A 21,258-nucleotide genomic window follows, 5' to 3' on the forward strand; every position below is an offset into this window, starting at 1 on the left:
TTGTATAATGTGTAACACTACAGATCTCATGGAATTCTATCACTTAACGTAGTATTCTTTGTTTTCCCACTATTTTTCTTTTAATTACATCCATTGTATAGAGAACTTCTACTCTTTGACCATCTGTAAAGTATGCTTTTTATTTCATTAGTAACAAGATTAGCATCAGCACCAGCCATCCCTGGACTAAACTTAACAATAAAAGTTAACCCAGCATAGAGTAGCTGAACTAGCTACTATTTAAATGTCTCATAGTGTGTTCTATAAGGGATAAGTCTAAGTCATATTCAGAATTCAGAACAGGGCAACTTACCATGGCCAATTCACCCCAGGCCAACACACAGTGGGACACAAGAGTTACACTGAAATCAAAGAAATGGTAGAATAGACTCATTAAAGAAAGGATACAAAAGGAGGGACAAAATGAAATGTGAATGACAAAAAAATTAAAATATTTTAAATTAAGTAATTCAATTGAATTGTTGAATTATTCCCACAGCAAGTTATTGCAAATTAAATTATTCCTAGGCCAGTTGTCTCATTTTGTTCAGAACAATGGTCTGGCAGCATTAATTATTTAGTTAACAACCTTTTGGCAGAGAAAACCCTTCAAAGAACAGATTATGTAGATCTTCCTCAAATTTATTGTTAGATTTAAACAGCAACCACAACTTGCGTTTTACAGTAGAAAGCCTGCAGATAAAATAATTTCAGCTAGAAATTAAATTAGTTGGAGCAGTACACTTTAGAGTTAGCATACACTGCAAAATGTACATATTGCTGCCCACCCTTCAGCAAATACTGAATGGATTCACACATTAAAGTGATTTGTATTTTTTAAAAATTGTATTATACACATGAAACTAACACTATACACAGGTGTGCAGCACGCACACACACAGAATGTAGAAAAAAAAACACCACAAAATCTTTTTCTATATCAGGGGTGTCAAACTCATGTCGTCATGGCAGCGTCACATGACGTATCAGGACTTTCTCACTAATGTGGGGGTGGGCATGGCCAGCACGTGACGCATCTGGTCCGCGAGTTTGATAGCCCTGTTCTATATTCTCAGCAAGTGTAAGCAACATTAATAGCTTATCACCATCTCTTAAAATAAAACCCGATATCTTTGTCCTATTACTCATATCCTTCTTTATAAATCAATCTCATCACACCATCTTAGCCAGCAAAAGTCTATTAAGGATTATCAGAAGTAACTACAGTATTAATAAACTGTATCTAATAAACGTAGTTTGAACGTTTCCTTTTACTTTTATATAGTATTTTCTTTTCTAGCAATCTATTTATTTTAGCCTTGATCAAATAAAACAATTTATCTTTCCACTTTTTCCTGAAAATCTTTAGTCCCCTCAAACAATTTCCTAACCTGCCCTTTTCGTATTCTTTGAAAGCCCTTTTTGTAATTAAAGTATTAAAAGGTTATCCATATCACAGTGTTCGTATTCTTTTTGTTCTCAAGAAATCAATGACAACTTCAACAAAGTCCCTTTAATAAATCCAATATAAGGAGAATATTCACATCATTCTTCTGGTTTAGTAGCTGTCTCTCTTTTAAATTGTTAAATAATCAACAAGTCTCATTTGCAAATGCAATTTTTTGGGGGTTTATCCACTATTTCATCTTTTTTCATCTCTTATATGCTGCCATTTTCAAATCTACATTCAAATAAATTTGTTTTATCCAATGGAATTTGTTTCTCTTCAGTGACATCATCCATTTTTTCTATAATAGCAGATAAAATTATTTTTGGAGCCCAATAATCATAGATTTCTCTTTAAGAATTTATTGATAAATTTATTTCCTTCCTGTGCCCTCTAGTGACCAATTTTCAAAGTCACCTTATCAAGTCAAAATGCAAACAGATATCTTTCCACAGAAACGATTCTTATAGTTACCTCAATTTCAAAGTTCTAATTCAAATCCATCTCAACCCTTAATCCATTTAAAAATTTCTCAAATAGCACTTTTGCTGCATATTTAAAAAATATTTTTTTGCAAAAGCCTGAATTATAATTTAAACTTTTTTCTTAAAAATTGAAGAAAAATTTAGTATGATCGCATTTGCAGTTCTGAAGGTCCTTAACCTTTAAAAAGCAACAACGCCAACAAAAAGTAAACTCCAAAATGATTAAGTGAGGTTCACAGTTGAACCGTGAAAGGCTGCAGTGGCTATGAGTTTGGTGGAATCCTGCAAATATCAGCTGTTTGAAAGCAATCAGAAACCTCAGTTACCACCCTTACCCCAGCTGTCCATTGTATATATGGGCAATCTCAAGCTCTCTCCTTTTTCTAGAGAGATTTCAATGGTCTAGATCAAAGATCTTCAAACTTGGCAAGTTTAAGACTTGTGGACTTCAACTCCCAGAATTCCTGAACATGACTGGAGGAGGAATTCTGGGATTTGAGGTCCACAAGTCATAAAGCTATCAAATTTGAAGACCCCTGGTCTAGATCCAGCATCCAGTTGTTGTTTTCAACCATGTTTTCTGCTGTTCTGCTGTCTTCTGCCACAAGGGTCTCAAACTCGTGGCCCGCAGGACAATATCCTGTGGCCCCCACTGTGATCTAAAAGTATAATATTAGTGTGGCCCGCAGGGGGAATAGACCTCTGAAGGAAGTCCTGCCCGCCGTTCCTCATCATGGCTTCTTCTCCACCCTGAACTTTAACAAGTCCAAGTACAGGTCCAGACTTACTGATGATCATCTTCAAGCCATACTGAGGGTCTCAAGTGCCTCCTCTCTCAAGCCAAATGTGGCTCAGATATGTGAGAGGAAGCGTTGTCAAGTCTCTGGCAGCAAGGAGTAAGCTGGAGAAGCCATGTTCTGAGGAACTGTTCATGATCTTCATTCAATGTTCCATTCATATGTTCAGGACAGTTCATGTATTGGAGAAATCATTAACTGTTGATGACATTTGAGGATATTTTTTTAGCAATGTTTTTTGTGGAATCCCTTATGTGGCCCAGCCTCACCCAGACTCTGCCTCCAGTGGCCCCCAGGTAAACTGAGTTTGAGACCCCTGGTTTACCATTTCCTCACCAGAAATCTGAGCCAGAATTTTTATCAATCAGCTTCTAGTAGCCTTACATTCTAAACACTGCATTTATTTATGACTAGATCTTATGTATTATCAATTTTAAGCACATAATGTTGTCATACAGTAAATCATATTAATACTCTTGAAACCACATTAATGTTTACAGTTGTTTTTAAGTATCACAAAGTGTTCAGAAGTCTTCATCAAATAATTTCTTTCGCCATAACAATTCTGTTGTGTTACACAAAAGTTGTGCTTTATTTGCAGCAACATTGTTGCATTTAAATTCAGTTAAATGTATTTTATCGTATTTTGATTTAAAATAGCTAAAAATAGAACAAAGTATATGGCAAAGTTACCTATGTAGAATCATTCATAGTATGAATTCAGTCAATTATTTATGTAGTTGGTTTGAGCTCCGGGCTTGGCGATTTGGTTGCAAACGTTTCGTCCCCATTAGAGGAGATGTCTTCTGTGCTCTTTGGATTGTGCTACCAACCTGAGTTACTAATATTCAAAGACATCCGTCAATTATTATTTGGAAAGCAGTATAAAATATAAAATTAATTGGAATACTGTATCCTAATGAAGGGTTTAAGAATAATCACACCTGAAATAAAATTTGCTCTTTCCTCTTTCTTCATTAACACATATCCACTCATTACAACTATTATAACAGATGGAAAACCAGAGGGAATCCTGCCCATTAACTCTTATGCAGAGCTATCAAATCAAGACTGAAAGATGCAGACAACCACAAGTTGGCAGCAAAATGGTTCAGAAAACCGTTTTACTGCTAACCATTGATCATCCATATTTTTGCACCACAAGATTTGGCGGCCCACTTTTCACTGCATTTCTGGAGAGCTGCTAACAAGATCAAACCTTCAAAATGTTTAATAGTTTCTTTCTAAATTACGGTCACGGATAATTGATTCAAAATGTTCCTGTTAAGTGACAGTATATGTACCTTATTTTGGGGGGGAGGGGGGAGCCAGGCAGTTTAGTCTCCCCACAACCACAAGCAATGTCAGCGCATGCACAGTCAAGTTCGTCTAACACCAACAGACAGGCGTGACTCTTTGTTGAACAAATCTGACCTTTCCTTCCCTTGCAAGCACCACCCTCATATATTATATACACTCCACATACCTTGGAACGACATCCTTTGTCAATAAACCACTCTCCACGCTGATTGGTAATATGGGAATTGTAGTCCAACTCAACTGCAAGATTTCCAGACTGCTACCATATAGGTCTAGCAGGTGCATACATACATATCTATCATACGCTGCTCAAAAAAATAAAGGGAACACAAAAATAAGACATCCTAGATCTGAACGAATGAAATATTCTGATTAAATACTTGCGCATTACATAGTTGAATGTGCTGACAACAAAATCGCACAAAAATTATCAATAGAAATCAAATTTAACAACCCATGGAGGTCTGGATTTGGAGTTACACTCAAAATTAAAGTGGAAAATACACTACAGGCTGATCCAACTTTGATGTAATGTCCTTAAAACAAGTCAAAATGAGGCTCAGTAGTGTGTGTGGCCTCCACGTGCCTGTATGACCTCCCTACAACGCCTGGGCATGCTCCTGATGAGCTGGAGGATGGTCTCCTGAGGGATCTCCTCCCACGCCTGGACTAAAGCATCCCCAACTCCTGGACAGTCTGTGGTGCAATGTGGCATTGGTGGATGGAGTGAGACATGATGTCCCAGATATGGTCAATTGGATTCAGGTCTGGGGAACAGGCGGGCCAGTCCATAGCATCAATGCCTTCGTCTTGCAGGAACTGCTGACACACTCCAGCCACATGAGGTCTAGCATTGTCGTGCATTAGAAGGAATCCAGGGCCAACCGCACCAGCATATGGTCTCACAAGGGGTCTGAGGATCTCATCTCGATACCTAATGGCAGTCAGGCTACCTCTGGCAAGCACATGGAGGGCTGTGCGGCCCCCTAAAGAAATGTCACCCGAAAGAGAAAGTGAGAAAAGAAGCAAGAAACAGCTTTGGATTATTGGATGATTCCTAGAACTTTGGATGGAGGATCCTAATGAAATAAAATAAAATCAATTGGGGGTTGTTTAAATTTTTTTAAAATGGCATCACTCCTTGAAGAGTTAAAAATGAGACTTAAAGAACAAAAAGAAGAAGCACAAGACGGAAGAGGATCTTTTGGCTTTGTATTTCAATTTTTAGAAAGGGAAATCTTGAACTATGAAAAACAACAAGAAACACTGGCAGAACAAGAAGGGAGGGACAACGAAGAAGCCATCTTTAATGACCAAGCAATTTTAAGTGGGGAGTTAAAAACTTAAGCACTGAAGCAACAACCAAAAAAAAGAGTAATTTGAAAAGTAATCATAATATCAGGAAGACGCAAAAGGGAGGATTACAGAAGGGAGAATCAGATAGAAAGGGGAATAAAAAGGGGAGGGAGAAGAAGAGGGGGAAGATGGAAGGGAAAAGAAGCTATAAAGGACAGAAACAAGATATAGAGAAACAGGAAATACGTACAAGAATTAAAGGTATAAACCTATTTAAAAGACACAGAGACAGTGGTTAAAATTTAACTTAAGGAGAGGATTCTGCAAAGGTGCATAGGATAGCATTGTTATACTAGAAATAGAAAAGGGTTAGAAAATGTTAGATGATTAAAGTGATAGAAAAAATTTATATTGATGTGTAGTGGAATATTTGTTTGTAAAGAGAATAAGGCTCTCAATGATTTAAAAAGAACATTTAATAAAAACTGAAAAGAAACATGGAAGATTTTTATCAGTTGATAAGATGAACTTGAATAAGAATAATAACTTTATTGGCTACTGTTAATAACTATTGTTTGGTTTTTTATTTAAAGACAGTAATAAGTAAAATATGAAATATAGATGATTAAAGTGAAAGACAACTGATATTACTAGATAATGTTTGTTAAAAGAAATAGAAATGTAAAAGATTGTTAGTAATATTAATGGCAGAGCTGTACTTAGAATAACTATTCCATTTACTATTGTTATACATATATACGCAGATATATATACATATATACTTTTTTCTTTTAAGAATTTTGTGTGTACTTTGAGGGAATGTACCAAGCAGAATTCGATTGAAAATAGGTATGTGTTATAAAATAGAGGTTAGAAAATGAATGTTATAACTGTAAAGATGTAACTTAAATTTTTAAATAAGATTTGAAAAAAAGATACAAAAGTCTAGTAATTATAGGGGAAAATTTGTTTTATGAGAAAAGATAATATGAAATTGTAAACAGGACAGACAAAAGTATAAAAACATTGATTAGAAAGATTTTAAAAATTAGAAAAAGATATGTAATTGAATTAAGAAAGGAACGAGATAATTTAAAATAAGGCTATAGGAAGTAAAGGGAAAAGCTATTGAAAAAATTGTGAAAATAGTTATAAGATATGGATTAGAACATGTAAGATAAATATGTATTGAGTTTATGTCTGTATGGAGAAGTGATAACCCGGGGCCATGCTGTTCTCAAAAAAAGATATTTTATTTGTATTTGTATGTTTTGTGAAAACTTAAAATAAAACTTTTATTAAAGAAATGCCATCCCACACCATTACTGACCCACTGCCAAACTGGTCATGCTGGAAGATGTTGCAGGCAGCAGAATATTCTCCACGGCGTCTCCAGACCCTGCCATGTCTGTCACATGTGCTCAGTGTGAACCTGCTTTCATCTGTGAAGAGCACAGGCCGCCAGTGGCGAATTTGCCAATCTTGGTGTTCTCTGGCAAATGCCAAACGTCCTGCATGGTGTTGGGCTGTAAGCACAACCCCCACCTGTGGACATCAGGCCCTCATACCGCCCTCATGGAGTCTGTTTCTGACGGTTTGAGCAGCCACATGCACATTTGTGGCCCACTGGAGGTCATTTTGCAGGGCTCTGGCAGGGCTCCTCCTGTCCCTCCTTGCACAATGGTGGAGGTGGCGGTCCTGATGCTTGGTTGTTGCCCTCCTACGGCCTCCTCCACATCTCCTGATGTACTGGCCTGTTTCCTGGTAGCGCCTCCATGCTCTGGACACTAAGCTGACAGACACAGCAAACCTTCTTGCCACAGCTCGCATTGATGTGCCATCCTGGATGAGCTGCACTACCTGAGCCACTTGTGTGGGTTGTAGTCTCCATCTCATGCTATCACTAGAGTGAAAGCACCACCAACATTCAAAAGTGACCAAACCATCAGCCAGAAAGCATAGGAACTGAGAAGTGGTCTGTGGTCACCACCTGCAGAACCACTCCTGTTGCAATGTACTGTTACGCTAAACGTTGCAATGCTCAACCTTGTAAAAGTGATGGATGGACAATGGAATGTATGTGATAAGGTGCTGACTGTGTGGAAAAATACTGGCTGGAGAAACGAAAGTTATATGGAGAAACGAGAGTAATATGGGAGAAACGAAAGTTATGGAGATAAGAGTAACTGGGCGGGGCTAAGAAGTAGGAGCATAAGACACCAGCTATGGCATAGGTTTGCATTAGCATAATTATGTAGAAAGCTTCTTTGTCTCTGCTATGACGTGTGCATGTAGCCTATAAAAGGAGTACCCACCATTATTAAAGTGCCTTTTCATCCCGAGTAAACACTGTGTGCCGTGTGTTTATTTATTTATCATGAGAAGGCCCAGGGCTCTGAGTTCAGACCCTGTCGTCGCCAGGAGGCAGGCAGTGAAAAGCCACAACTGGTGACCCCGACGTGATCCAGCAGGACGAGCCAGCTGCAGCCCAGGGATGCCGTTTGGGTCCCTCCCCAGGAATCTTCTACAGAGAAGATATCCTCCCTTAATCAGGGGCGCCGTTCGTGTTACGGGTCCCTCCCCAGGAATCTTCAGCAAAGAAGATATCCTCCCACAGCAAAGCTGCATCTGGCTGCATCTTTCACAGCACGACTTTCAGGAAGAAGTGTGTTGCCCTGACTCCCATCTTATGCACTGGAAGATCAGCAAGCGCATCGTAAATATGGGCTTCCCAATTTCGAAGACTCTGTCCAAGCATGTTGAAGAGCTTCACTTTTTGGTCAGGAAGGCGAACCAATCACAGAAACTTAGCGGCACAACGATCTATCCTATATCTAAAAAGGCCATCACTAAATTTCTTGTGTTTCTTCAAAAAAATCGCCCCGCTTATCTAGAAGGTGGCACTCTAAAACAATCTATTTGGGAAGAAATAGGAAAATACATCCACGAGCCTCCCGAGCCCCCCCCCGAAATCCTTTACGCCTGGAGAGCTCTTATGAATGCTATTAATATTCTTTATTCTCCCTCTGACTTAATTCCTGATCCAATTCTTGATCAAACTTCGGATCAGCCTCCTCAATCTTCTAAAAAACCCACGCCTCCATCCCTTCCATCCCTGCCTTCTTCGGAAAAAACTTCTCCACCTCCTGCTGTGTATCCCCCACTCCCCACCCCTCCTTCCTGCCCTCCTCCCTACAACCCACCCCCTCCTGTTTCTGATATTAACCCTATCCACTCCAATGATCTTCCTGCCTCCTTGCCTGTTCGTAATACCTTTCAGGAAGCACTGATTCAAGGAAAAATAGATCCGGAGGACCTGTCTTGTTTTCCCATGGTCCTCCAAGCCCCGGCAGGTGGTGGAAATGCAAATCCTGCACCTCAATATGTTCCTATGGAGTGGGATCTCATGAAAGAACTCAAATCCGCCTCTGCCAAATATGGCCTTAAGTCACCCTATGTTAGAGCCTTGTTAGAAAACATTTCTAATAATCATAATATTCTTTTCTCTGAATGGCAAATGATGGCTTCTCTGCTTTTAACATCTTCCCAACTTGCCGCTTGGCACAATGACTATCGCTTAGCTGTTCAATTTGCTGCAGCAGCTGGTCTCCCTCAGGCCGTTACCCTAGACCACCTTCTTTGTCAGGGAGCCATCCGTACCCCACAGGACGAGATTCAGATGGGAGCAGAGGGCTATCCCATCATGAGAAATGCTGCTTTAAATGCCTTTCGCAGGGTCCCTGATCCTTCTCAACCTTCTTTGTCTTTCAACAAAATTCTTCAAGGCCCTTCTGAGCCATACACTTCTTTCATTGATCGGTTATCAGAAGCTCTCAACCGGCAAATAGACAACCCCCAAGCTCAAGCTGAACTTCTTGCCAAACTGGCTGTTTCTAATGCTAACGCAGACTGTCAGCAAGTTCTGAAACCTCTTCAATCCATTCCCCATCAGACTATCGCTGACTATATCACAGCCTGTCAAAACGTAGGGACTGAAGCTCACCGTGCATCTGCTCTTGCTTCAGCTTTAACCTCTTCTTTTACAATGACTGCCCCTCGCTCTGGTAATTGCTACAACTGTGGAAAACCTGGTCATTTCCGCTCCCAGTGCCGCTCACGAGGGGGCGGCGGGGCACCAAAGGGACGAAGCCCCCCCCGCTCCCACTCCGAGACCAAAAACAATCTGCCCTAGGTACCGCAACGGCTATCACTGGGCCAGTCAATGTCGTTCCAATCTTTCCCCTTTGTCTCAACCCGAACCTTCGGAAAACTAATTTCGGGGCCTGCAGCTAGCCCCACCCACAAGGCTGCACCCCCCTCCACACAAACAGCTTTCCCTGTTCTGCTCTCCACTGCTTTTATCTATGAGGATCCTGGATCTGTTTTTTCTCTCCCTTTGACCGTTACGCTCCCCCGCCCGCTCTCACCTCACACGCCCATCTTGCTCATCCCAAACTCCTCTTTGATCATGGAAGGGGTGGTCGCTGCCCCCTTTCTTTATGACTCATCCGCTCTTAATTGCCTCTCTCTTGCAGTTGTAGGTGATAGACCTTTTTCATTGCCTGTTAACACTATAGTAGCCACTCTTATTACTGCAACCCTTTCCCCTCTATTCCATGCCCTCACGGGCTTGATCGCATCATCCCTAACTGTCTGCTCTCCTTGGCTGTCTTGCCCACACCAGCCCTTTTCACAGCCATTCTTTTCCAAATTGATCCCAAGACAAAAAAGCTATACATCATCGAATGGCTTCACCTCCCTCACACTCCTAGAGCAACTGTCACCTCTAGAGCCCTTCAGCTCGCTCTGCTTTGTATCAAGGGACGTCACCGAGCCAAGGCTTTGCTCGCTCATTTTCATCAAAACAAAAAGGCTCTGGTTAAACAATTTGGCATTTCTCTGGAAGAAGCAACTGCAATCATACAACAATGCCCCACTTGCAGTTTGCAAGCAAAAACCCTTCCTCAAGGGATTAATCCCAGGGGCATAGAGGCTTGTGAGACATGGCAAATGGATGTCACTCAATTCTCACCTTTTGCCCCTTGGAAATACCTTCACGTGTCTATTGACACCTATTCAGGGTTCATCATGGCCACCCCTCAAAGGGGAGAAACGTCAAAGCACGTTATCAATCATTGTATTCGGACCTTCGTAGTACTGGGACCGCCAAAAAATCTAAAAACAGATAATGCACCAGCCTATATCAGCTCTCAATTCTCTGAGTTCTGCCATCACTGGTCCATTATCCACAAGTTTGGGATCGCCTACAATAGCCAGGGGCAAGCTATAGTTGAAAGGGCTCACCAAACCTTAAAATTGGCATTACAACGATACATGGGGTCAAAAGGCCTTAAGGGCCCCCCTAGCCTCCCAGTATTACAAAATGTGTTAAATGTTTGTATACGCTTAACTTCCTCAATCTCACTGGCACCCCTCCCCTGTCTGCTGCGTCTCGACACTTTACTAAACCACCTGTTCCCATTTCGAGACCACTTGTCTATTATAGACAGTTACCTGATCCTGCGTGGAAAGGACCTGTCGAATTGATCACCTGGGGTCGAGGCTACGCAGCAGTCCAGCTTCCTGACAGAACTCTCTGGGTTCCTGCAAGGTGTGTCCGCCCATATCACCGCCCACAACCAGCAGAGCCATCATCCGAAAAAGATGACAACACTCTTCTTCTTCCTGCTTGGCTGTTCGCTTCGCTGGACTGATGGGACATCCACCAGCCTTAACGCCCATAGGCCCTACAACATCACATGGACGATCAAGGACGCTTATGGACAAATACTCAACTCTACAACTAATCATTTCTTCCTATTTCCCCAAATTACATTTTGACTTTGCTGAAATGATTCTAGGTTTAACTGCATGTGTCCACGGAGATGTATTATTGACAAAAAAAAATCATTCTGTATTCAGGTCCAGCTACTGCCAAAAATTGATGTATATAACTCAGAAGATTTTGTTTCTTTACTAGAACCTAGACAATATAACTTTAGGACAAAAAGAGAAGTAGTAACGGCTTTGACGCTAGCTGTACTGCTGGGGTTGGGGGCTTCTGGGACGGCCACAGGTATAGCTGGCCTTGTTACTTCTGATCAGCATTTTCGCCATTTAAGCGCTACCATAGATGCAGACTTACGCTGCATTGAACAATCTATAGTTGCTTTGCAGAACTCCCTCACTTCCCTATCTGAAGTTGTCTTACAGAATAGAAGAGGTTTAGATTTGTTGTTCCTCAAGCAGGGTGGGTTATGTGCAGCACTGAAAGAAGAATGTTGTTTTTATGCAGATAGTTCAGGAGTGGTTTTAGATTCTATGAAAGAGTTAGATACGAGACTAAAAGAAAGGCAAAGAGAACGAGAGGCTCAACACACATGGTATCAGGGTCTGTTCAACTTCTCCCCATGGTTAACCACCTTAGTATCTGCCATTGCTGGTCCTCTTATTCTCCTACTTGTGCTCTGTACCATTGGCCCTTGTATTTTGGGCAAAGTTTTGGCCTTCTTAAAACGCAGATTAAGCCAGTTGGATTCCAACCTGTCACGAACTCAAAAACAGGTAAATACTCTCATATCCCATACACAAGAAAAGCAACCTTTGTTATCATTCTCCTTGGACTCAGACGAAGATGAAATCATCAAAAGTGTTGGTAAGGACAAAACATGCATCCTAATGCACTTGCAAGCCCCAGACTCGGAGGAGGAGGGGGCGAGCAAGAATCACCATTAGGTAGTGTTAATATCACTTTCCAAATAAAATAAAAACAGAGGAGATGTTGCAATGTACTGTTACGCTAAACGTTGCAATGCTCAACCTTGTAAAGGTGATGGATGGACAATGGAATGTATGTGATAAGGTGCTGACTGTGTGGAAAAATACTGGCTGGAGAAACGAAAGTTATATGGAGAAACGAGAGTAATATGGGAGAAACGAAAGTTATGGAGATAAGAGTAACTGGGCGGGGCTAAGAAGTAGGAGCATAAGACACCAGCTATGGCATAGGTTTGCATTAGCATAATTATGTAGAAAGCTTCTTTGTCTCTGCTATGACGTGTGCATGTAGCCTATAAAAGGAGTACCCACCATTATTAAAGTGCCTTTTCATCCCGAGTAAACACTGTGTGCCGTGTGTTTATTTATTTATCATGAGAAGGCCCAGGGCTCTGAGTTCAGACCCTGTCGTTGCCAGGAGGCAGGCAGTGAAAAGCCACACACTCCTTTATTGGGGATGTCTTGCTTAACTGCCTATGCTTTCTAGCTGTTGTCTATTCCATTTGCACAACAGCATGTGAAATTGATTGTCAGTCAGTGTTGCTACCTAAGTGGACAGTTTTGATTTCACGGAAGTGTGATTGACTTGGAGTTATATTGTGTTGTTTAAGTGTTCCCTTTCATTTTTTGAGCAGTGTATAATACCTATTATATATATATCTACCTTTCATACATATATATCATACATATCTATTATATACAAATCTATCATACATATCTATACCTATCTATCATACACACATGTCTAGCATACATACATTCAGGCGCGGCTCAGGTTTGTAACAAACCGCCTTCCACACACTTCTGTCCGACGCTCTTCTCCTCTAAGTTCAAGTTGCAGTAATCAAGCACTTTTCTCTAGGCACCTCAAGCACGAAATTCTAACTCCGCCCACTTCCGTTGCAACGACTATTAAGTTCCTCTCAAAGGAGATTTCCCCTGTTAACGGTTACTTGGCCCGCCAACACAGCTAACCTTTATTGATGGAAAAGAATCCTCCACGGTTTTAAAAAAGGTGCATGAAACTGTAGGCTGAGTGGCCCGGCGTTTTAATTTTTAAGAGGTGAGTCGACCGAAGCTTGCCCGTGCGCTAAAGGGGAAAAGCGGTAGGTAGGTTAGCGACGGACCGTTTCTCCTCTGCCCTCACTCAATATGTCTGCATTTTACAGCCGAGAGCAGCGAAGCGCTAAGACAAAATGGCCGCCGGGAGCGGGAGGGGGCGCTCTAGCGCGGCGTCTCTGTGTTCTTCGGAGCGTGCTGGCGGATTTGAGCCTCGCCGAGTTTGAGGCTGAGACCGAGCTCGAAGTTCACGCTGCCGCCTCAGTGACGGGAGCTTCCTTTGCTTCTCTGGAAGCTTCTGCTCGAATCCTCCGACCTGTCTCATCCGATTTCTCTGTCCTCGCTCTTTCTGCGCGCGCCCGTGTGTGTGTGTGTGTGTGTGTGTGTGTGTGTCTCCGCGCCTTCTCCCCACGCCTTCCCTCCGAAATCTGCCTCGGCTTCGGTCCGCCTTTTCATCCCGCTCTCCACTACCCGTCTGGCTCCCTCTATTTTTCTAGTGGGGAAAAGTTCTCCTTTCATTTCTCCTCAGTCCTCAGTCCTCAGTTTCATTTCTCCTCTGGGACCTCTGGATCAGCTACATAGGTTCACTCCTCAGCCCCTCTCCTCCCCAAAGTCCCAGGGAGGTGGCTTCCTTTCTTATTTCTCCAACCCGTTTTTCATTTCTCCATCTCTTCTGGATTGGGGCATTCCTGCCTTCCCTCTTTTCCCCACAGAGTCGCTACCAGGAAGACCCTATCCTGCCCTGCCTGCTTACCTGTAACTAACTTTATTCGGGGCTGCCAGAGGGGACAACATCCCCCCCCCCCATTATCCCTTTTGTCTAGAGAAATTGGCTCTCCTCCTGTGTGTCCTCCCTGTTTGGTATGTAACCAAATTGCATTGCTTCATTGCTTGTTGCCTTCGCTGCCTAATCGCACTGAGGACAGTCCTCTCACCTTTTTTTTTTTTTTTGCAACACAAGTAAAGAAAAAATCTTTTCTCTCTGATCAACTTCTGTGGCCTGTGATATTTCCACGTTGTTGATAATCAGTATGACGGTTTGTTATTAAGACTTTCTGACTACCTGGAGGCAAACGCCCAGCCTTGCCTCCATTGTTGTATGTCTTACTGAAGGGCTTTTCCTCTCACCTAATGTTTTAAGTTCTGCTGCTGCTTTGAATGTAACTTTTTTTTTCTGATTACCCTAATAATTGGAAAACGGCAAGTCTTTCCTAATCAGAATTCTTTTTATCGCCATCAGTGAAGTGTGGGTGATATTAGTATTTGGAGAACTAAGGAGGATGCCAAGGAAACTGCTGTTACCTTATAAATCTGTGTTTTCTCACTCTCGAGTTCGAAGGGGGTTGCATGATTCTTTGGCAATGAATGCAGCCAGAAGTGGCTACCGGGTCTTCTCAGCAAATTCCTCAGCAGCCTGCACAGAACTAGCCAAGAGGATCACTGAGTGAGTGTTATTACAATTTTTAGCATTGTGTTTTCTCATTCTTTTTTCTTAATGACTTTTAGTCCTTGGCAATTACTATAAGACAATGTAAATTCTCTTGTAGTAATTGCCAAGGAGAAGCAGGTTTAACCACAGTTTTTCAGTATAATTCAAGAACGTGTATTACTCAAAACTGAAGGCTCTTACTGATTTTCATTTAAAAAAGCAAAGTCTTGTAACAATTATTAAATTACAGCTGGTATTTTAAATATTTTAGATTGGACTTGGCAGCAAGCATTCACATATTTATGTGCATGTTTTAGTTGCATGCGTACAGCTGAGAAATAAAACCTATTACATCTATATGTTAATCAATATAGTACTTTATATTGTTGCTGGGCAATTTAAATATATTGTTTAACTGCTTTTTTCCTTTGTATAATTTACTACATTTAGGTTGTACTGTTGAGCTCCTGCACAGCCCACCTAATAGTTCAGTGGCTGATTTTGACAGCCAACCAAAATTTGTATTAGGTAATAATGATATTAATTTTAAGGTGTTATGGAGATCACATTTCTTTTTAGTGTATCTCTGAGGTTTTACAAGATTAGAAGTAAAAAAAATTTCTCTGCTCTCAAGAAACTTTTTAGAATCAAAGCTGAGTGCCTATGTTCTGCCACTAGGGCCTTACTGTTAAGATTCTATAGGCCCCAATTTTTACTGATTAAACATTAGTCGACAACATGATGACTAATGTGAAAGCTATTAACAGAATAATCTCATTGACTTTCCATTAATCACACAGATGAGAAGCTGGGCTGTTGATATTGTTAGTTTCAGCTTACTTGAGCTGCCTTCTGTTGAGAGAATGCTTTTTGGTGCAACTTTGGTACATATAACTGCATTAGAAAACCTATAATATACTTGTTATTTTGGAGTCTTATTTTCTTATATGCAAGTTTAAAACATTGCATGTGCATTTTTTTTTGAGATTGGAAATAAGTAGATACAGGGATTTCATATATTGTATCAGTTTTTTCTCTCATACATACGTTGTCTATCAAAATTTGTTAAAACAGCATTGAGTAGATACCTAATAGGTAATAATGCTGGAAAACCTTTTCTTCATATCTAATACCTTACTAGCTTTTACTCATTCTTCTGTTCAGTTTTTTTTATATATACCTACAGTTCTGGACTGTCTCCTACAGCTGTCTTTTATGACTTGGGTGTCAGTTTCATTCAGTGGGGCTTCTTTAATTTTTTCCTTGTAGAGAAGGATATGTCAGTTCTTGTTATATCACCTCATTTGTTCTGATAAATCTCATTTGAGATGATGTGAACTCTATAAAGGTAGTAACCCTTTTAATATTTTAAGGAACTCAGTGCTGCTTATATATATTTATACAAAGTCTTACCATATTGAGTGGGTTTGCATTGATTAGCTTCATAAATCAGCAGCCTAATTTTGACTAGTAAGATTGACAGAGGAAGCAATGTTGCTGCCATCAACTAGTATGGAAACTTGCTAGCATTAGCTGATTTTCAGTCAGTTTCCTGAACAGCTAAATAGGCAACTTCCCCAAAAGCTGTATTAGCATGCCCTTCAAGGAGTATTACTTTCCATGAAAAATATCAGACCTACCTCTTCCAAAAAATCTCTGTATAACTAAAACTGAAAATATGTTCATTATGAACTAATATTATTAACCCTTGAAATATTCTCAATATATATAACAAGAACAAAATTAATATTTCAATATTAATAATAGTAAAAAGTGTTTGTATAATTTATAAACCATCTCTTTACTGCTAGTTCTACATTTTGCCTTTTATTAAACATGGCTTCTCCATATTCAAGTACTCTAGCCTCAAATGCTATAAGTTTAACTTGTGTTTAATCATTTCAAAATATTACTGATCATAAGAAGAAAAGCCCCATCCAATAAAAAGAATAGGTAGACCTAAATTATATCCAATAGAATTTACTGCATATTGGACTTGTAGTGCAAGCTGGTTCTCTGTTCTGAATGATGTTAGAGTAGATTGCTAGCTTCTAATTTCTTAATTGAATGCTTTTCAAGTAAAATGAAAACAGACTTAAAATGTATATAATGTTGCAATTAAAAAGCAGAACAGAACTACCATATACCATTTTTTCTCTATAAATATGACGTTCTGTTCTTCAATCTAAGTAATATTTCCCTCTGTTAAGAACATCTTATGCTAATATTTTCAGAAAGATCCCAGATTTATTTCCTCTTACTCTGCTATTAAATGTTTATTTTGATGAAGAGGAAATAAAAAAAATCATTGGAGAGATAATAATTTGTACATTTTGTCTTATGTTTTGTCTAATGTTTTGTATACCTATAAGTTTTTGGTGCACAAACAGCCACATGAGTTTCTTAAAGAACCCAAATAAATAGGGAATAATAAGGTTCCTGTATCTCAGGATCAGCTTTTGGTAACCACAGATCTTAGTCTCTTTCCTTACATTTTGGTCCCAGCCTATAAATCAATAAAGTGATAGGACCAAAAAGTAAAGAAAGAGATAACAATAATAATAATAATAACCTAGTGCTGAACTATTCAGAGACAACCTGATTCTAGGTTTGGGTGTTATGCATAACAGAATAGCTCTCTTGCTCTGTTCTATTGAGAGTCAATCTTTACACAACCTTCACCATTAATCAAAACTTTACATGATTAGGTGATTGTCACTGAAAGACTAAAGCAATACAGGTCCTTGACTTACAGCAGTAATTGACCCCAGAATTTTATGGTTGGTTGTTGTGGTTATAACTCAAAGCATCATATAACAGTTGTAAATAGATGAATATCTGTAGAGATTATGGCTTGATGAACTATATTCAGAAGTACCATATGTATTTTTTATGCAAAGTTGCTTAGAATTGTTTTTTAATGCAAAGAACAGTGAATGCTTATCAAAAAAATAATATGTAGGCATTTTTAGATTTTATTTTAGATATAACATTTGTTAGATTTACATTTATTTTACTGACTGAATTCTCTTTTGAAATTTTGCATGAACAAGGCACTGAAAATTAGAAGACTTGCTCAGAATTTCTTTTAAGAACATCATATTTGTTAGTGCAGAGCACTGTAAAAAATTAAATCATATTTTGTTAACTCCTTTAGAGGTTTAACTTGCAGATATAATATAATTAGAAATGAATATAGTGTTAAAATAGGACTGGTACAAAATCAGTTTCTTTAGGTAGCTCATAATTACATAGTTATTCTTTGTTTTTTATTCTTAGAAAGCTGTAGATTGTTTAATCAATTCAGGGTTCAAACAACGTCCCAGATCCACATTTTAAAAACCATTAAGGAAGATTGCAAGATGATCATTGAAAATGATATTCATGTTTTATTATGATTTGTGATTTAAATATTTTTAAATATTTTAAATAACTAAATTTAACTTGATGTAATATAAAGTTAATATTGGGCTAGGTGGCAAAAGGAATGTAATTGCTTTATACCAGGGGTGTCCAACCTTTCACCTTCCCTGGGCCACATTAGAAGATGAAAATTTGGTTTGGGCCGCACATAAAATAAAATAACAGTAACGATACCCGATCATCCCAAAAAACCATAGAAAACATAGTTAACATATTAAATTTATTTGGAAATAAAGTTAGTGAGATGTTTATATTATTTATTATTAATTATTTATTAAAAATTATTTATTTTTTATCACGTTTTTTTATCACAGTTTATTTTCCGGCCAAATTTTGCGGGGGAGAAAGCTCGCCTATGCCTACCCTCCTCCTGCAAATAGCCCGGCTGGATGAGGCAGGACTGGAAAGGCAGCAGCAGCAGCGGGGGGCAGAAGCAGCAGCGAGGGAAGGCTTCTGCCCCGCCGCCGCCACCGCTTCTGCCCCGCCCGCGCCACTTCTTCCCCGCCGCTGCTGCTTCTGCCCCACTGCCGCTGCCCCGCCGCTGCAGCTTCTTCCCCCACCGCTGCTGCTTCTGCTGCGTTTCTGCCCTGCCGCTTTTCCCCGCCACCCTGCCGCTTCTTCCCCACCGTGGGGGCAGCGGCGGCAGGGGCAGAAGCAGCAGCGGTGGCGGGAGAAGAAGCGGTGGCGGCGGGGGTGGCGGGGAGAAGAAGGGCGGCGGCGGGGCAGCAGCTGAGGTGGGGGCAGAAGCAGCAGCAGTGGCAGGGCAGAAGCGGCAGGGGTGGCGGCGGGGCAGAAGCGCGGGGCAGAAGCGGCGGCGGCGGGGGCAGCGGCGGCGGGGGCAGAAGCAGCAGCGGTGGCCGGGGCAGAAGCAGCAGCGGTGGCCGGGGCAGAAGCGGCGGCGGTAACAGCAGGAGGTGGCGCCCGCCTTTTCTCTTGCTGCTTGGCCTGGCGCTTGCCTCGCCCCGTCTTGCGCCTGCCTCTCCTCCTCCTTCTCGCTGGCTGTGGCACGATGGTTGGGGTGGGCACTGGGCCGCATTACGAGGCGACCTGGGCCGCATGCGGCCCATGGGCCGCGGGTTGGACAAGCCTGCTTTATACAGTAGCAAATCAGATCAGTGGCTGGGAATAATAATGGTTCTATGTTATCTCAAGGAACAGATATAATACTCGCCCCAAATACCAGTTGTCTAGAAACACAAGTTCTGTGTGGCAAGGTTGTGTTTATGGACTCCCATAAAAATCTGGTTGCCATTGTTGGAATAGTATGCTGGAAAAGAGATGCCTTGATTTGATTCAGCTTTGCACATCTAATGTTCATAGAGTAAGAAAGTTTAATTTTTGTAGACAGGTGAACTTCACTGTTCTAATAATTGCACAATAAACAGTTTCATATTAAAGCATATGAATCTAAATCAGAATCTAAATCTTGAAAATGCTTCTCTTTTAGGCGTCTTGGTGCTGAACTTGGAAAATCTGTGGTGTACCAAGAAACTAATGGAGGTATGTCAGCATGATAAAAATATGTGAGATACAAGCCTAGATACAATCAGATAAACAATTTAAAATGCCACAGCGTACGTAAGCTGATCATTCTTTGTTACATTTAGAAACTCGCAAAAAAGAAAAACTACTCGACCAGACCAATCTAGTCTACATGAGTAACAATAATAATACAATAAAAACAATAAAGGTTAAAAGTTAAAGATGGCAAGCATGATGAAGTTCACACTCCCTTGCCAGAGGCCTGGGTAAAAAACAAGGTCTTCATGGCTCTTCTAAATAACGGCAGAGTGGGCACTATCCAAATCTCACAGGAAATCTAGTTTCTGAGGACAGGCACTGCTATAGATTGTGACTTGCAATTTTATTGCCAACTTCTGCATATTGGAAGTTAGCTGTGTAGCATGCAAATAGTGATCATATGACCTCAGGGACACTGTAAATGTCATAAATGTGAGAACCAGTCATATTTTTCTACAGCAAGGACATCACTTTCAACAATTGCTAAACAGAGCAATCATTAAGCAAGATCTTCCTGTATCTACTATCAATGTTTCAGATTTGAGCTAGCTGCATCAGAATTTTTGAATGGAGGGTGTCTTGACGTTGGGGCTGTGCGGAGCTGAAATGTGATTTGGAATGTTCACCCAGCTTTACAGCTGCATGTTTTCTTGGTCGTCTGCCCAGCAACAGAAGCATGACAACTATATGATGATGATACTATTGCTTATAAAAGTTGATAAATTGAAAGATCTATATAGGGATTAAAAAATAATGAAAACTTTCATCACAGCACCTGGAGGCAATGACGTATATGTATTCTTAACTAATGTGTGCAGGTTTGCTTTGAGAAGCTGATAAATTATAGATTTCCCGCCCTGCCATAATGGGAAATCTTGTCAGAAGAATTATGAATGTAATAAATCTTCTGTTCAAAAGGCATTTTATATAAAATGAGGATTTATTTATTACGATTATTTAACTCTGCACTAGAACCTCCAGGAGCTCAAAATGGTATACTCAGCATTCTATCCCTCAATTCCTTGTCTCTGCAACAGCCATTTGAGATAGACAGAGACTCCTCCATTGCTAAGAGTAGACTTGAATCTGGCTTTCCCTAGTTCAACTTTCAAAACAGCTAGAAAGAGGTGGAGAGTAGCTAGAGCTAAGGATAGACAGACAGGGATGGCTTGGCAAAGTGAACAGAATGTATTCACATCAGAAAATATTTGTGGTGTAAAAACCTTTGTCCTTAAATTTAATATATAATAACATATTTCTTTTAAGATTCAAATGTCATTATTTCTGTAGGATATGTTTTCATTAGATTAGAATAGGTTTCTAATGGATTATTTTTAACCCCATCCAACCCATGTATTTCATTGCTGCTATAAGTTTAAGGATACCGTTTGACAGTCTTACAAAGTTTGTTTAATTATCTGTGTTGTCTACAGAAACAAGAGTTGAAATAAAAGAGTCAGTCCGAGGACAAGATGTATTCATTATTCAGACAATTCCCAGGTGAGAGTTTTGTACATTATCCTTGAACTGTGAAGATTAAAATGCATTTTCTTGGATAAAGGAACTGTCCAGTTGAGCTTACTGGTCCTGTATGAAATTTCTTCTAACAAATCAACAAATGCAAATACACTTCTCCCAACTTCACCACTAACCCCTTGCTGACAGTGATAATTGCAATGTTAATAATTGTGCTAGTTAAATTTT

At 40.2% G+C, this 21,258-nt stretch overlaps 1 protein-coding gene and 1 long non-coding RNA gene across 6 annotated transcripts in view; one reads left to right on the plus strand and one right to left on the minus strand.

Moving 5' to 3' along the window:
• Positions 1 to 12,989, minus strand: part of LOC113437171 (uncharacterized) — a 28,663-nt gene extending 15,674 nt beyond the window's left edge. For both annotated transcript variants that reach the window (XR_003374182.2, XR_015741802.1), the window contains exons 1-3: positions 12,881 to 12,989; positions 3,423 to 3,570; positions 314 to 362 (exon numbers count right to left, since the gene is read on the minus strand). This is a non-coding gene — a long non-coding RNA (uncharacterized LOC113437171). The remainder of the gene's footprint in view (positions 1 to 313; positions 363 to 3,422; positions 3,571 to 12,880) is intronic.
• Positions 1 to 21,258, plus strand: part of PRPSAP1 (phosphoribosyl pyrophosphate synthetase associated protein 1) — a 174,575-nt gene that overhangs the window by 139,230 nt on the left and 14,087 nt on the right. The window contains exons 1-4 of one of the 4 annotated variants that reach the window (XM_026702044.2): positions 13,050 to 13,185; positions 14,514 to 14,625; positions 19,481 to 19,533; positions 20,988 to 21,054. In XM_026702044.2, the coding sequence (XP_026557829.1) occupies positions 14,543 to 14,625; positions 19,481 to 19,533; positions 20,988 to 21,054 (203 nt within the window). In that variant the 5' untranslated portion in view covers positions 13,050 to 13,185; positions 14,514 to 14,542. The other 3 variants (XM_026702046.2, XM_087924808.1, XM_026702043.2) reach the window with 3 other exon arrangements.

The sequence above is a fragment of the Pseudonaja textilis genome, chromosome 2, assembly GCF_049901715.1.
Source record: "Pseudonaja textilis isolate UNSWEBS1 chromosome 2, rPseTex1.2, whole genome shotgun sequence".
Taxonomy (NCBI): Eukaryota; Metazoa; Chordata; class Lepidosauria; order Squamata; family Elapidae; genus Pseudonaja; species Pseudonaja textilis.